At 52.1% G+C, this 17,426-nt stretch overlaps 1 protein-coding gene across 1 annotated transcript; it reads left to right on the forward strand.

The window, feature by feature from the left end:
• The first annotated feature begins 425 nt into the window (after window positions 1-425).
• On the forward strand, window positions 426-17,309 carry LOC133119170 (decorin-like). The gene is made up of 8 exons (XM_061229629.1): window positions 426-563; window positions 6,331-6,548; window positions 8,861-8,973; window positions 11,000-11,213; window positions 13,838-13,951; window positions 14,511-14,604; window positions 15,341-15,479; window positions 15,573-17,309. The coding sequence occupies exons 2-8, from the start codon at window positions 6,338-6,340 to the stop codon at window positions 15,771-15,773; spliced, it is 1,086 nt and encodes a 361-aa protein (XP_061085613.1). The 5' UTR covers window positions 426-563; window positions 6,331-6,337; the 3' UTR covers window positions 15,774-17,309.
• Window positions 17,310-17,426: the final 117 nt, after the last annotated feature.

The following is a 17,426-nucleotide window of genomic DNA, read 5'->3' on the forward strand; positions in this document are numbered from 1 at the left end:
TGTATAAATGAAAGGAAGTGGATTGGGGCGGGGGGGGGGGGGGGGTGAGCAGCAGACAGTACTGCTATGCTATGGGGGCGGGGGGGGTGAGCAGGGTGTGGATGAGCCTACAGAGAGGAGCCCTAAGTACCCCCCCCCCTCCCCCCACACTTTACTCAGAGCAGAGGGAAGTTCTCCACTGATTGTCTCATCCATTCAAGCAGGACCGAGAAAAGGGACCCTCCCTTTCTCTCTCTTCCTCTTTCTCTCTCTCTCTCTCCATCTTTGTTGCTCTCCACATCTCCCTCCCTCTCCCTGACTTTGTCTCTACCTCCCACCCTCCCTCTCTCTCTCTCTCTCTCTCTCTCCCCCTCCCTCCCTCCGTGGCCCCGGCCTGCCTCCCTCCCTCCCTCCCTCCCTCTCTCTCTCTCTCTCTCTCTCGTGACTGCACACACCTGCCTGCTTTGGCTGCACACATTTGTAGCCTCATTACCGCCGAGCGTACCGAGTGGCAGAGAGCACCTTTTCCCCGGCTGGATTTTGGGAGCCACACACACTGTCTCACCTCAGTCTGCAGAGCACAGGTAGGCTGGCCGCTCCTCGCCCGCACCACCGACAGGGAGGGAGGGAAAGAGGGAGGGAGGGCGACCTGAGTTTGAGGAGACAGAAAGTGAGAAATTGATGTTTTGTTGCTGTTGCGTTTCCCATGGGGTGGATGTGGTCAGCCGCCTTGTGTTTAGCAGTGTGTGGTGTCTCTCCTGCGTGAGAGTGTGTGCGGTGTGTGACGTGGTTTTAGGAGCCCACCCTCCACCGGTGCTGTGTCCTGTTACTGCAGCACACCTGACACACATCGTACAGGTGTGTGTGCGCCTTGCACTGTGTGTGTGTGTGTGTGTGTGCGTCTTGCACTGTGTGTGTGTGTGTGTGTGTGTGTGCCTTGCACTGTGTGTGAGTGTGTGCGCCTTGCACTGTGTGTGTGTGTGTGTGTGCGCCTTGCACTGTGTGTGTGTGTGTGTGTGTGTGCCTTGCACTGTGTGTGAGTGTGTGCGCCTTGCATTGTGTGTGTGTGTGTGTGTGTGTGTGCGCCTTGCACTGTGGAAGAGTGTTTGTGTACTGGAGAGTGGGGGGGAGGGGGGGGCATAGTGTTTTGCTGACTTCTTTTCTCTGTATTTAAGTTTGTTCTTCTTTCTTGGGCGATGGTGTTGTGTGTCTATGTGCGTAAGTTAGCAGTTATTCACACACACACACACACACACACACACACACACACAGCGCTACAGCTCCTGTGTTGTTAGTGAGCAGGGCGCTGGGCTGGGGTGCATTGGAGGCGAATGAAGCCCTGCAGGTTCAGATCCGTTCTGCTCTGGGTTGCTACGCGCGGGGCAAAGCCAAGGCGTTCACGAGCCCGGCTTTCAGTCCCTCGCCGGCTCCGGCTCTCGCACATTCAGAGGGACAAGAAGCGAGGGCTCCCTCCTTTGTTGCGTTTTGTCGTGGGTAATTTACCGCCGCTGATGCCTGTGGAAGCGGCCGGCGCTGTTGTGGAAACGGCAGCGCATCTGGAAACGGAAAAACAGGAGATCCGAGACCAGACAAGCATCAACCCGGAAAGTCTGAGTTCTGTTCTGCACGGTTTATCCCCTCTGCGAGCGTCAGCCTGCCCTTAATCCCCCTTTCCCCCCTGTCTCAGTCCTCTTCCTGCCTGGTTCAGCCCTGTTCCAGTCCAAGTTTAGCCCAGTTAAGCCCTGTTTGGCCGTTTTTGGCCCAGTTAAGCCCAGTTTTGCCATTTTTGGCCCAGTTAAGCCCAGTTTGGCCCAGCTAAGCCCAGTATGGCCATGTTGGCCCTGTTCACTCTGCATGTTCCAGCATCGACACGTATTGCCGCGGGCAACCAAGAGTAAAAGGGAGGGGCTAGTCTGAGGCAAATGGGAGAAACCCGGTGACCTGCACCTCATCGGTCCTCCAACAACCCTGTCCGGCGCAGAGCGCTCGCCAAACGCTGGCGCAACGCTGAGAAAACGTTATAATAACCCCGACTCCTCTAGAGTGCTCGCCAAACGCTGGCGCAACGGCGAGAAAACGTTACGCGGTGTTTCCCGCGTTCCTGGACAGCAGGCCGGGCCTCCGCGCGACCTGGCCGAGACCGTCGGGGGCGGAGCCGAGACCGTCAAAAAAAATACTTTCAAACGTTCAAACAACAGAACTTTCCAGAGCCTGGGGCCGGGACAGCAGGCTGATGTCACTGCAAAGGGACGCATCTGAACCTTCCGCTGGGTCCAGAGAGACGGACAGACAGAGAGAGAGAGAAAGAGAGAGAGAGAGAGAGGAAGGGAGGGAGGGAGGGAGCAGAGAAAGAGCGAGGGAGGGAGTCGGAAAGAATAAGACAGGAAAGAGGAGAGTTGACTTCTGTCCAAGCTCAACTGCAGATGATACAGCTGTGGCTAATGATAAGCTATTTCTTGTGGAATGTTCCAGAAAGAGCTTTAACTGTTCAGGGGTCTCGCCGGGAAAAAACACCGCGGCAACAGTTCAATCTGGTGATTACCAGCAAAATAAACAACCTTCTGGCTGAAACAATGTCCCCTCGCAACGTGGGCCTTCAGCACCCTTCTGCTCACTGTGTGATTTATCACGATACGATACGATACGATACGATACACTTTATTAAAGCCCCTTAGGGAAATTTGTCTTGGACTCATGGCTACATACAGCTTATCAATGGCTCTACAAAAAAGATAACAGACAACACATTACAAAAAGTACACATACAATCACAAACAACAGTCTTGCATATTCACGTTAATCATATTGCACCATCCCTTATATTGCACCATCCCATATATTGCACCATCCCTTATATTGCACCATCCATCCCACATACTGTATTGCACCAACCCTTATATTGCACCATTCCATATATTGCATCATCTCTTGAATACACATGACACCATCTAACAAACACACATGACACTATCTAACAAACTATACAGTATTTAAAATTCTGATGGAAGTAGGCACAAACTAATATCTAAACCGGTTAAGCTTCCATCTAGGTACCTTATACCGTCTGCCTGAGGGCAAGAGCTCATATTCACTATGGAGGACATGGGATGGGTCAGACAGTATTCTCTGCGTCTGACTAGAGACAGACTGTTCATAGAAGGACTGGAGGGACTGCTGTTCCTTCCTCCCCATGACCTTCATGGCAGTCTGTACTAGACGCATCAGCTTAGATTTTAATTTTACTGTCAGTTTGCCATACCATGCTGACATCCCATACCTGACCATACTCTCTAGCACAGCTTGATAAAAAATAAACATAATCCTGTTGTCTACGCCATGTACTCTAAGTCTACGAAGAAAGTAGAGTCTCAGTATCATTGAGAATTTAGAATTAATAACCAATAACCCTGTTATTCTCACACCCTGACTGGAGCCCAGCCCCTGGGCGTTCCGTACTGTCTGAGAAAAGATGAGGAAATTAGGGGAATTCTGCAGCCACTACGACGAAATAAGGAAGCAGTAAATTACAGAAGGTCCAGAGAGAGTCATGAACTCACAATGTGAGAAACATCAGGAGAGGAGCAGTAGGGGACAATGGAGAGAAAAGAGATAATCTATAGGATGTTAATCAGGTCTCTGACCTCGATAAGATGTTACTCTGGTCTCCATAAGATGTTCTGTAAATCTAGAACAAGCTGGAAAGGTTATTTTAGAGCTTGAGAGGAAGGACGACGACTCTTCCTCAGAAAGGAAATGAGGCGCAGTAACGACCTGGCAGGCGCTGATATCTGACACTTAATTTTCCGTAGCAATTAGGGTCTGAACTGCGCTAGACTGGGTTTTTTTTTTATCGGCCTCTAGCTAATAAACACGTCTGTGTCACCAGTGGGGGAGGCTGTTTGTTTTCTTATTTGGTGTGCCTGGGACTCATTATGCCTGGCTGCACGCTGGAGAACATTAGCCATCTGCACCAAGGCTCCCACAGCGTGCGGCGCAGAGGACCTCCGCCCAATCAGGGCTCAGCACAGAGTGGGGCTCAGAGGACCTCCGCCCAATCAGGGCTCAGCACAGCATGCGGCACAGAGGACCTCCGCCCAATCAGGGCTCAGCACAGAGTGGGGCTCAGAGGACCTCCGTCCAATCAGGGCTCAGCACAGAGTGGAGCTCAGAAGACCTCTGTCCAATCAGGGCTCAGCACAGAGTGGAGCTCAGAGGACCTCTGTCCAATCAGGGCTCAGCACAGAGTGGAGCTCAGAGGACCTCTGTCCAATCAGGGCTCAGCACAGAGTGGAGCCTGTAATTGGCTGTAGTGTGACCCAGGGAGGCGGGGCCAGGCCCTCCAGCGCAGTGACTGTACAGACAGTGAAAATGAGCTCTGTCAGTAAAAAGGCTGCAGCTTGGTTTGGTGGATGCTCTGTCAGGCTGAGGCTTGTCGGAAGTCTGGACTGATGGCTATCGGCAGGCCTCCGGGTGCTCTGTACGCGTCAGGCCCTGCTCCAGAAACGCTAGCCCCGTCTCACCTCCTCACCTGGAGCAGTGAGCCACGCGGGCAGGTGAGGGGAAGGCAGAGTAGGGAGTGCACCACGCGTCTCTCCCGGAGACAAAATCGCCCTCAGATACAGGCCCACGACACCTGGAATGCTATCACACGCTCATCCAGCACCTCAAAGCCTCGAACATCCCAACCGCTGAACTTCAGCAGAAGCAGTTACAACTGTCAACTGTCAACTGTCATCTGGGTACCCACAATGCAATGTGCTCCCCCAATGAATCATGGGATTTAGAGTTTTTTTCTGTACTCTTTTCTCTCTTGTACATTTATCATACATTCAACATATTATTCATACATTTATGGTTTAGTATTCCAAGTTTCAAGTTTGAATGATAGCTGATCATAAGACATGTGAAACAAATATTATGGACCCCAAGCCTATACTGCATCTATCCAATTATGTACAGGGCAAATACATAATTCATGTACTGGTGTTTGTTTGCTATTCACTTTGCTACTATCCGAATATAATGTTTTGATAATCATTGGCTACGAGACATCGTGGCCTTGTCCCTATGTAATTACACGTTAATACACTCAAAGGACTACGTAAGTAGGCCTTGTAACAGAGGGAAACCCCACAGCAGTTAAAGACGTAGTTACACACAGTCCAGTTTAGCAAAGGACTGAGTGTGACGGTGGGATATAAGGAAGTGTAATTTCAGTGTATTACACAGTAATTACACATGTGTAAGGCCAAAGGTCAACACTGCTAGCAAAGCATCATGGGACCTGTAGTTCTCAGCAGAGGCCATTGGGGATGGGGCTATCAGTGCCATAACATAATAACGTTATGTGATAGCTCCTTATTTGCATTTTGGTTTACAATGAATATAAAGCCCTTTATTGTATATATGCTGAATTATTGGGATAGCCTGGGCCACTGGCCTGGTTCTGTCAGGGCTCCACAGAGTAACACATGCACAGTGCAGTGCACTGCTGGCTCTGTGCTACAATTTAATGTGCAAAACAGCAGTTTGTGAGCCTTGTGTGAGTCATTATAATGATGATTTATTTGAAGCCAGTCTGCCCGAAATGCAAACAGTGCGCTTTGTGTGTGCTCTGTACGTGTCACTAAAATGCTGTTCTGACCGTGCCAGCATTCGCGATCGTGGTTCTGAGCCAGCAGGGCTGCTATTGCGTTTGTGAGAAATATACAAGAAAAGAGAAGGAGTCTGAGCAAAGGTTGCTGTTGTGTATTTTTAAATTTCTGATTCCATATCGTTGCCGTATTCGTGGTTATAGCCATGCTGTCATGACACACGTCCCTCTGCGCCTTTATTTCACTGACACGTTCACGTTCAGTCGCTGCCGTTTAAAACCCGTTCAGTGTCGTTCCGAATGGCTACCAGATGACGATGTCACATGACTCCAGCTACATCCTCTCACCCTCTCAACGGTCAGGTCGAGAAGCAAAGCAGACAGGGCTTTGCAATGTCCAAGCAATGTCTCTGGCTGTGGAGTTCTGCTGAGGAGCTCTGAGAAACACTGCGGAACTTTGCAGAACTCTGAGGAACACTGCGGAACTTTGCAGAACTCTGAGGAACACTGCGGAACTTTGCGGAACTCTGAGGAACACTGCGGAACTTTGCGGAAACTCGGTGGAACAAGGGAACATTGTGGAACACGGACCAACGGGAGTGGATCGGCTTCGCAGGCCCAAACTGAAATACAGATAACTACAGATAACGACTGTGTTAAGATGTCCCAGTCCCTGTAATGTGTAATGATATGATTTGTGTCATTGTGCTCACCTCTGACCTCTGACCCCTGACCCCTGACCCCTGACCCACCCGCAGTCGCAGAATGAAGTCGGCCTGCCTCCTCCTGCTCCTGGTGTCGGCCTGCTGGGCGCTGCCCTTCCGCCAGTCGGGATTCCTGGACTTCATGATGGAGGACGAGGTGGGGTCGGGGGTGCCTGACGCGATGGCGCCCATGCCGCCCATGCCCCCGGACATGCCCGTCTGCCCCTTCAGGTGCCAGTGCCACCTGCGTGTGATACAGTGCTCCGACCTCGGTGAGCCACGCCCGCTCTGCCACACGCCACGCCCACCATGCACACGCCACGCCCACCATGCACACGCCACGCCCACCATGCACAGACCACACCCACCATGCAGACCACACCCGCCATGCACAGACCACACCCACCATGCACAAACCACACCCACCATGCACACGCCACGCCCACCATGCACAAACCACACCCACCATGCACAGACCACACCCACCATGCACACGCCACGCCCACCATGCACAAACCACACCCACCATGCACAGAACACACCCACCATGCACAAACCACACCCACCATGCACAGACCACACCCACCATGCACAAACCACACCCACCATGCAGACCACACCCACCATGCACAGACCACACCCACCATGCAGACCACACCCGCCATGCACAGACCACACCCACCATGCACAGACCACACCCACCATGCAGAAACCACACCCACCATGCACAGACCACGCCCACTATGCACAGACCACGCCCACTGTCTACGTACTGTAGTACTATGTGTGGCCTGTAGGGTCTACAATAGTCACTGGCTCTCCTGTAGTACTGTGTGGTGATTTTGGGCAGCTTCTTAATCCACTGACATTTATCACTGCTGACTGACTGACACTGCTCCTAGGTAACTAGGATGGGTCAAATGCAGAGGACAAATTACCCCACGGGGTTCAATAAAGTGTATCTTATCACCCAGCTCTGCGGGCTAGCAGCACTTGCCCCTGTCACTGTGTCACAGAGCGGGGGAGTGGGGAGAGGGGGAGAGAGGAGAGAGGAGAGGGGAGAGGGGAGAGGGGGAGAGGGGAGAGAGGAGAGGGGAGAGGGGGAGCAGGGAGAGGGGGAGAGGGGAGAGGGGAGAGGGGAGAGGGGGAGCAGGGAGAGGGGGGGCAGACTGAACAGGAGCGCTACCTAAGACCTGGTGCATGCCTGGGCACTGAGTCACTGGCTCCTCCCACTCCCAGCTCAATCCATATTTTTACACAAAGACAGATGTGCGAGAATTCCTGTCCTCAATTCCTCTCTCTCCCTCTCTCCCCCTCTCTCTTCCTCTCCCCTCCCTCCCCCTCTCCCCTCCCTCTTTCTTCCTCTCCCTCTCTCCCCCTCACTTCCTCTCTCTCTCTCACCCTCTCTCACTCTCTCCCCCTCACCCCTCCCTCTCTCTTCCTCTCTCTCCCCCTCCATCCCTCCCTCTCTCCTCATCCCTCTCTCTGTAATGTGTTCATGCTCCACGTAGGCTGAGCGGTTTTACCCACAGAGAATAGACACCCTTTGCCCTAGTTCCCTAGTTCTTCTGGCAGGAGTCATGATATTGGGCAGGGGCATTGTGTGTGTGTGTGTGTGTGTGTGTGTGTGTGTGTGTGTGAGTGTGTGTGTGTGTGAGTGTGTGTGTGTGAGTGTGAGTGTGTGTGTGTGTGAGTGTGTGTGAGTGTGTGTGTGTGTGAGTGTGAGTGTGTGAGTGTGTGTGTGAGTGTGAGTGTGTGTGAGTGTGGACAGGATTGTTTGTGTGTGTGTGTGGACAGGAGTGTGTGTGTGCGTGTGTGTGTGTGGACAGGATTGTGTGTGTGTGAGTGTGTGAGTGTGTGTGTGGACAGGATTGTGTGTGTGGACAGGAGTGTGAGTGTGTGAGTGTGTGTGTGAGTGTGAGTGTGTGAGTGTGTGTGAGTGTGGACAGGATTGTTTGTGTGTGTGTGTGTGTGTGTGTGTGTGTGGACAGGAGTGTGTGTGTCTGTGTGTGTGTGTGAATATGTGTGTGTGAGTGTGTGTGTGTGTGTGTGTGTGTGTGTGGACAGGAGTGTGTGTGTGTGTGAGTGTGTGTGTGGACAGGATTGTGTGTGTGTGTGTGGACAGGAGTGTGTGTGTGTGTGTGGACAGGAGTGTGTGTGTGTGTGTGTGTGTGTGTGGACAGGATTGTGTGTGTGTGTGTGTGTGTGTGTGTGGACAGGAGTGTGTGTGTGTGTGTGTGGACAGGAGTGTGTGTGTGTGTGTGTGTGTGAGTGCGTGAGTGTGTGTGTGGACAGGAGTGTGTGTGTGTGTGAGTGTGTGAGTGTGTGTGTGAGTGTGTGTGTGAACAGGAGTGTGTGTGTGTGCGTGTGAGTGTGTGTGTGTGTGTGAGTGTGTGTGAGTGTGGACAGGATTGTGTGTGTGTGTGTGTGGACAGGAGTGTGTGTGTGTGTGTGTGAGTGTGTGAGTGTGTGTGTGGACAGGAGTGTGTGTGTGTGTGTGTGTGTGTGTGTGTGTGTGTGTGAGGACAGGGGTATGTTTACCTGCTCATCTGACTGAGCTGCTGTGTCTGTGTTTGGTCTGCAGGTCTGAAATCTGTTCCTGATAAAATCCCTTCGGACACGACGCTCCTGGACCTGCAGAACAACAAGATCACCGAGATCAAAGAGAACGACTTCAAAGTGCTGAAGGGCCTGCATGTGAGCACCGCCCCCACCGGGCCCCGCCCCCATACACTGACTCCACCCCTTCTCCCTGAGCCCTCAATTCTGGCCCCGCCTCCTTCAAACTGATCCCGCCCACACCTCCCCGATCCCACCCCTACACTGAAGACGTCACTGAAACCATCACAAACCAAACCAAACCTGCTGCACCTGACAGTCCAAGTCATGACCATCCTTTAACATTGTTTATTCATTATTTATTATTATTTATAGGCCTGCATAGAGTTTAGAGTCTCCTATATCCATTCACATATTCACTAAATCAAAAACAAGTGGAGAAATCTCGCAGATTTAAGAAACAAGAATCGGACTTGTGAATTCCCTCACTTCTTCTGTTGCTGAAATGCAAGTTCAGTCAACCGTTGAACCCTTTTCTGAAGCCCAAGCAGGAAAACCTAAGAAAGCCTGCTTTTACAACACAATCGCGTTTCCACCGAACCGTCAGCAATGCTGGCCAGCGTGCTAACAGACTTATTGTGGGCACGCCCAAGCTTGCAGACTGAACCGTCATCCAAAAAGTGCTTGGCTTGGGCAGACGGGCCCGAATGAAGATTTATTCTGGAGCGCGTTTGTAAGGGCTGGATGGCAATGCGCTCTGTTTGGGAAAGCCGATCTCCTGACTGTTCTCCAAGCGTCTCTGTGGCGCGCACCTCCCTCCTATTAATGCTCAGCGTGGCGTCTCTGTGGCCCCACGCCCGTGAGAGAGGACCGGGGCTTGGATTGGGAGGCTGGTCTCTCATGGTGTTAGAGATGACTGGGGTTTGGATTGGGAGGCTGGTCTCTCATCATGTTAGAGATGACTGGGGTTTGAATTCTGAGTTTGGTCTCTCATGGTGTTAAAGATGACTGGGGTTTGGATTGGGAGACTGGTCTCTCATGGTGTTAGAGATGACTGGGGTTTGGATTGGGAGGCTGGTCTCTCATGGTGTTAGCGATGACTGGGGTTTGGATTAGGAGGCTGGTCTCTCATGGTGTTAGATATGACTGGAGTTTGGTCTCTCATCATTTTAGAGATGGCTGGGGTTTGGATTGGGAGGCTGGTCTCTCATGGTGTTAGATATGACTGGAGTTTGGTCTCTCATCATGTTCGAGATGACTGGAGTTTGGTCTCTCATCATGTTAGAGATGGCTGGGGTTTGGATTGGGAGGCTGGTCTCTCATGGTGTTAGATATGACTGGAGTTTGGATTGGGAGGTTGGTCTCACATCATGAGCCCTGAAGTCCTGACTAATGCCCAAATGGTCAAAGGTCCCCACTCATTTCCACCCACTTTAATTGTCCTCCCCTCCGGTAAATCATTCTCAAAAAACCTTTGTGTCTGCAAGTGTGTGTGTGTGTGTGGATGTGTTTTTATGTGGATGTACATGTGTGTCAGAGTGTGTGTGCATGTATGTGTGTGTGTGTGTGTGAATGTGCGTGTGTATGTATACGTTTGCGTGTGTGTATGTGTGGGCATACGCGTTTTGTGTGTGTGTGTGTGCGCGTTTTGTGTGTGTAAATGTGTGTGTGCCTGTGCGTGTGTGCGTATGTGTGCTGTCCACTGACAGATTTTTTTCCACTGGTGTGTAAAAATTAAGATCCAAAATAAAAACCCATAACAGAGCAGGCTCTGTTTTCACACTGTAAAACTTCAGACTGTCAGAGTAAAAAAAAACATTTTTTCTGTCCTGTCTACAGCAAAGGGCAGCTGTCAACTGGAACAGAAAAGTCAACTATTCATTCAAGTCAAGTCAACTATTTATGAAGCGCATTCAAAACGAACGGACATTGACCAACGTGCAGTACAACCTCAATAAATAAAGACACATAAATAACAAGAATAAATAAAAACATAGAAACAGTAAACACAATGAATACACTCTGATGAAGGTCTCAAATGGGCCACAGAGACTGAGCCAGTGGGACTGACAGCAGTGTCTGCTCAGAGGATCTAAGAGACCCAGCAGCAGACTCCAGGCGAAAGGTCAGAGATAATTAGGGTTTTCCCCCTCATCTCCCACAGGCCCTCATTCTGGTGAACAACAAGATCTCAATCATCCACGCCAAGGCCTTCATGCCCCTGGCCAAGCTGCAGAGGCTGTACCTGTCCAAGAACCAGCTGAAGGACATGCCCAACAACATGCCCAAGAGCCTGCAAGAGCTGCGCATCCACGAGAACCAGATCAGCAAGATCAAGAAGGCCTCCTTCGAGGGCCTGCTCAACGTCATCGTCATGGGTACGCTCTCGCCCAGGGGCCCGGGGGGGGGGGCACTTCAGTCTGGCTAAGGTACATGACTGGGCCACCCTGTAGCCTAGTGGCTAAGGTACATGACTGGGGCAGCCTGTAGCCTAGTGGCTAAGGTACATGACTGGGGCAGCCTGTAGCCTAGTGGCTAAGGCACATGACTGGGGCAGCCTGTAGCCTAGTGGCTAAGGCACATGACTGGGGCAGCCTGTAGCCTAGTGGCTAAGGCACATGACTGGGGCAGCCTGTAGCCTAGTGGCTAAGGTACATGACTGGGGCAGCCTGTAGCCTAGTGGCTAAGGTACATGACTGGGGCAGCCTGTAGCCTAGTGGCTAAGGCACATGACTGGGGCAGCCTGTAGCCTAGTGGCTAAGGTACATGACTGGGGCAGCCTGTAGCCTAGTGACTAAGGTACATAACTGGGGCAGCCTGTAGCCTAGAGGCTAAGGTACATGACTGGGGCAGCCTGTAGCCTAGTGGCTAAGGTACATGACTGGGGCAGCCTGTAGCCTAGTGGCTAAGGCACATGACTGGGGCAGCCTGTAGCCTAGTGGCTAAGGTACATGACTGGGGCAGCCTGTAGCCTAGTGGCTAAGGTACATGACTGGGGCAGCCTGTAGCCTAGTGGCTAAGGCACATGACTGGGGCAGCCTGTAGCCTAGTGGCTAAGGTACATGACTGGGGCAGCCTGTAGCCTAGTGACTAAGGTACATAACTGGGGCAGCCTGTAGCCTAGTGGCTCAGGTACATGACTGGGGCAGCCTGTAGCCTAGTGGCTAAGGCACATGACTGGGGCAGCCTGTAGCCTAGTGGCTAAGGTACATGACTGGGGCAGCCTGTAGCCTAGTGGCTAAGGTACATGACTGGGGCAGCCTGTAGCCTAGTGGCTAAGGTACATGACTGGGGCAGCCTGTAGCCTAGTGGCTAAGGTACATGACTGGGGCAGCCTGTAGCCTAGTGGCTAAGGTACATGACTGGGGCAGCCTGTAGCCTAGTGGCTACGGTACATGACTGGGGCAGCCTGTAGCCTAGTGGCTACGGTACATGACTGGGACAGCCTGTAGCCTAGTGGCTAAGGTACATGACTGGGGCAGCCTGTTGCCCAGTGGCTAAGGTACATGACTGGGGCAGCCTGTAGCCTAGTGGCTAAGGTACATGACTGGGGAAGCCTGTAGCCTAGTGGCTAAGGTACATGACTGGGGCAGCCTGTAGCCTAGTGGCTAAGGTACATGACTGGGACAGCCTGTAGCCTAGTGGCTAAGGTACATGACTGGGGCAGCCTGTTGCCCAGTGGCTAAGGTACATGACTGGGGCAGCCTGTAGCCTAGTGGCTAAGGTACATGACTGGGGCAGCCTGTAGCCTAGTGGCTAAGGTACATGACTGGGGCAGCCTGTAGCCTAGTGGCTACGGTACATGACTGGGGCAGCCTGTAGCCTAGTGGCTACGGTACATGACTGGGACAGCCTGTAGCCTAGTGGCTACGGTACATGACTGGGACAGCCTGTAGCCTAGTGGCTAAGGTACATGACTGGGGCAGCCTGTTGCCCAGTGGCTAAGGTACATGACTGGGGCAGCCTGTAGCCTAGTGGCTAAGGTACATGACTGGGGAAGCCTGTAGCCTAGTGGCTAAGGTACATGACTGGGGCAGCCTGTAGCCTAGTGGCTAAGGTACATGACTGGGACAGCCTGTAGCCTAGTGGCTAAGGTACATGACTGGGGCAGCCTGTTGCCTAGTGGCTAAGGTACATGACTGGGGCAGCCTGTAGCCTAGTGGCTAAGGTACATGACTGGGGCAGACTGTAGCCTAGTGGCTAAGGTACATGACTGGAGCAGCCTGTAGCCTAGTGGCTACGGTACATGACTGGGGCAGCCTGTAGCCTAGTGGCTAAGGTACATGACTGGGACAGCCTGTAGCCTAGTGGCTAAGGTACATGACTAGGACCCGGAAGGTTAGTGGTTCCAGCCCCGGTGTAGCCATGGTAAGATCCGCACGGCTGCTGGGCCCTAAACCCTGCATTCCGCCAGAGGGGATTGTCCCCCGCTTAGTCTAATCGACTGTAAGTCGCTTTGGACAAAAGTGTCAGCTAAATAACAAAGTATTATTATTCAGCGAGGGTTCCCACTTGGGTTCCTCCAAACTCTCTGTTTGATGTTTCCTGCGTGACACCAGGACCTCAGGCCTACATTATGCCCGCATTTTGATCACTCAAATCTGATTGGCTGTGAGTGATAGAGGGCCCTGATTCGCTCTCCACTGCCAGGAACAGCGAACACTTTCTCCCCTCCGCACTCCAGCAGTGCCAGGAGAGCATGGCCTCCTTACTCACCACAGAGGGGCCAACATAAAGCACCCTGATTCACGCTCTCTGTTCTCAGCCTGACACACTGAAAACACACACACTGCGGGCAGCCCAAACACTCATCACGTTGGCAGCAGCGACAGCCTATCACCTGTCAGAAGGAGAGCAGAAACATACAGAGACGCCCACAGTGGTATGAGGACTTTGTCCGTGTCAATATCGGATGAATGACCGTATGAATGCGCTCCATCTGTACCCCTCCCCCTCTCTCTCTCTGCCTCTCTCTCTCTCTCTCTCTCGCTCGCCGGCGCAGAGCTGGGCTCCAACCCGCTGAAGAGCTCCGGGATCGACGACGGCGCGTTCGCGGACCTGAGGCGCGTCTCCTACATCCGGATCGCCGACACCAACCTCACGGAGATCCCCAAAGGTGAGCGGCCGCTCCCCGCGGAGACGTGTGTGGAGCCGCAGGGGGGTCACGCTGCGCTGCGGAACATTTACTCAGACTCAGCGGGGGCGAGGGGGGGAGGGGGGGTGGGGGGCGAGGGTTGGCATTGAGAAGATGAAGACGCTGCAGTACTAACTGCCTTCCACGGGGGGCATGCTGTCCTAATTACAGCAGTTGTGTCCAATCCTCTCCAAAAAGTGGGTGCAGGTTTTTGTTTTAACCCAGCACCATGACACCAGCTTCTACTTGTCAAGGTCTTGATTGAAGACTATGATTAATTAATTAGTTGGAGCAGGTGTCGTGGTGTTGGGTTAAAACAAAAAACCTGCACCCACACTGGCCCTTTTCGGATCAGATTGGACACCCCCGCAATTACGGGGATACCAGCCAGGTAGGGTGGGGGAAGGAAGGCAAGGGCATGTGATTGGTGGAGGGGAGGAAGGAGACGGCACGTGATTGGTGGGGGTCGGAAGGAGACGGCGTGTGATTGGTGGGAGTCGGAAGGGGACAGCCTGTGATTGGTTTCGATGTCGTTCACCAGGCCTTCCCAGCTCTCTGTCCGAGCTCCACCTGGACAGCAACAAGATCACCAAGGTGCAGGCTGAGAGACTGCTGGGCCTCAAGCACCTCGCTAAGTACTGAAGCCCGTTTACTCTACTCTCCTCCCTGTGTGTCCCATCCCTCTCCTCCCCTCCCTGTGTGTCCCATCCCTCTCACTGCCTGCTAACATAAACAACGCTTTTCAGCTGAAACAAACAAGGCCATTTGTTCTTATCGAGGCACAAACTTCAGTGCTGTTCAATGTGAGCCGGGGTTAAAAAGACACTTTAGAGACACTTTAGAGTCCTTTCGATATCCCAGAAGAGACTGCTATTCTCTGCATGGGGGAACTGGGAAACCGTCTCCATGAGTTGTCAATAATATAATTTATTACTATATTATTTCCAGACTTCCAAGAAGCTGGACACATGAACGAATCTTAACGGTCCCACTGGCTCCTAAAGCATGCTGAGCAAGCATTACCTAATATTAAACATTATCTGATGTTCCAGGCTTGGCTTAAATACTGCATACCCAAATCTGGCCCCTGGCTCATGTAACCAAACCTTTTTATTGGCTCTGAAATGTTACTGAACGCTTCCATTAGCAAACTCTCCCATTGGCTGGTGATGTGTTACCAAACTCTCTCATTGGCTGGCGTTGTGTGTAACTGAACTCTCTCATTAGCTGGCAATGTGTGCAACCTAACTCTCTCATTGGCTGGTGACTGAACTCTCTCATTGGCTGGTGATGTGTTACCAAACTCTCTCATTGGCTGGCGTTGTGTTACCGAGCTCTCTGATTGGCTGCCGTGTGGCTATCGCCCCCCAGGCTGGGTCTGAGTGACAATGAGATCAGCCTCGTGGAGAACGGCACCATGGCCAACGTGCCCCACCTGCGTGAGCTGCACCTGGACAACAACGTGCTGACCACCGTGCCCCCGGGCCTGCCCGACCACAAGTACATACAGGTGAGGCCCGCCCCCACATCCCCCAAACCTGAGTGACATCACCTTCACTCACTTCATCCAATGAGGCCGCTCTTGCTCTGTGGTTTGCCGCAGGTGGTCTATCTCCATAACAACAAGATCGCCACGGTGGGGACGGAGGACTTCTGCCCGCCCGGGTTCAACACCAAGAAGGCCATGTACTCAGGGATCAGCCTGTTCAGCAACCCCGTGCCCTACTGGGAGGTGCAGCCCATCACCTTCCGCTGCGTCTTCGACCGCTCCGCCATCCAGCTCGGAAACTACCGGAAGAAGTAGACCCCCCCCCCCCCCAACCCCCTGCCCCTTTACCCCCCTCCCCCCCCCTCCCCACAGACCAGACCACGACTCTGTATCACTGTGTGCCTCCGCCCCCCTGACCTAGTTGTGTGTACTAAACAAAACAACCCACTGCAATAACAGCCACATCATATGCCCCCAACACTGCAATAAACGGACAAGTTACACACCAAACACAGCGAGGCACCAACCATCAGATCTGGACCTTGAATCCAAATCCGGCCCTGGTTTTCTCTACTCCCGGGTAATTAGCTGAACAATTAGTGCTACTGATTGGCCAGGCTGTCTTCACACCTGACTCCCAGGTAAAGGGAGGGTGGGAAACCACTTCTCGGACCTCGAGGACCGTGATTTGATGACAGGAAGGAATCCAGAACCCAGTCCGTACCGTACACACTCCAGACAGCAGTGAAACCAGAACCATACTTCATACAGCAATAAAACCATAAACAGAACCAGGTCAGACACGCTCCATACAGTCAGGAATGAGCACAGTGATAGCCCATCCACAGGAGAAAACAGTCCATATCCGAGGCACACACCTATCCTAACCCTCCCTTCATAGGAATAATGATCGAGCAGAACCCAGAACCACAAGTCCATTCAACCACGTCTTCCAAAAATACATGATGCAGAGTTTATGACGGAGGTGTGAGATTATGAAAAAAGGTTTATTGTAAAGATTTTCAAAGGCAAATGCAAATAAATAAATAAAATTATGACCACTTGAGAAAAATAATAATAATGATAATATGAGAAAAACACATTTCAGCCTTTAAGAGCACACACAGCTACTGAAAGTCCTTCAGCCACACTGACTCTCCTGGACCCAGGCCACCACGTCACCGGTGTGCCGAGAGACAGAGACAGCTGCCCTGCAGAGCAGGGAGCCGAGACTTAGCTTCAGCCCGACCAACACCGCCAAGCACAGGAACCACAGAATGTACCGGAATATTAGTGTGTAGCGCTAGAGTTCAGAGTGCCCCGCTGCCGCGGAGCGGCGTGTACCCTGAAGTGTGCCACGTCCTTCTCATATAGTAGTCAAGTGAAGTAGATTAAAAACGAAGCTTTTATTGTCACGGTTCACTATCTTTTCGCTTCCCTAGCCGCTGCTTGCGCAGAATAACCACCGCACTTGTAACATACAGTCAGAAGAAGAAAACGTTCGGCTCGTGCGCCGTCCTATAAGCTATAGAATAAACAGTGTATATGTTTTCACACAGACTTCTCACACAGATCTGTCCGCATGCAGTTATTGGGATTTTTTTTTTCATCAGCAGGTTGACATTTGTGCATTTTTTTTTCTTCTTTTTTTTTTGGTTTGAGTCTTTTTGTGAAAGAAAGAGCAAGTGACAGGGGGTGGTGTGAATGTTTGATGTATAGACGCTGTACATAGGAGCTGTATAAAAACTCTGGCTTTGCCTTAAACTCTCGCTGCTCTCTCCTCCATGGGCTCTGCCCCGGGGAGGTCCTCAACCATATAAAAATCTAATAAACGATAAAAAAAAAAAAAAACACTTCTGGGTTCCGCAACTGAGCTGACCTGTACTGTGGAGGAGGTGTGGGGCGCTGCACTTAGCTGCACCGCCAGTAGAGGGCGCCACAGTGTCTCCTGCAGAGGGAAGTGTAGCT

Source organism: Conger conger, chromosome 19 (assembly GCF_963514075.1).
Source record: "Conger conger chromosome 19, fConCon1.1, whole genome shotgun sequence".
Classification (NCBI taxonomy): Eukaryota; Metazoa; Chordata; class Actinopteri; order Anguilliformes; family Congridae; genus Conger; species Conger conger.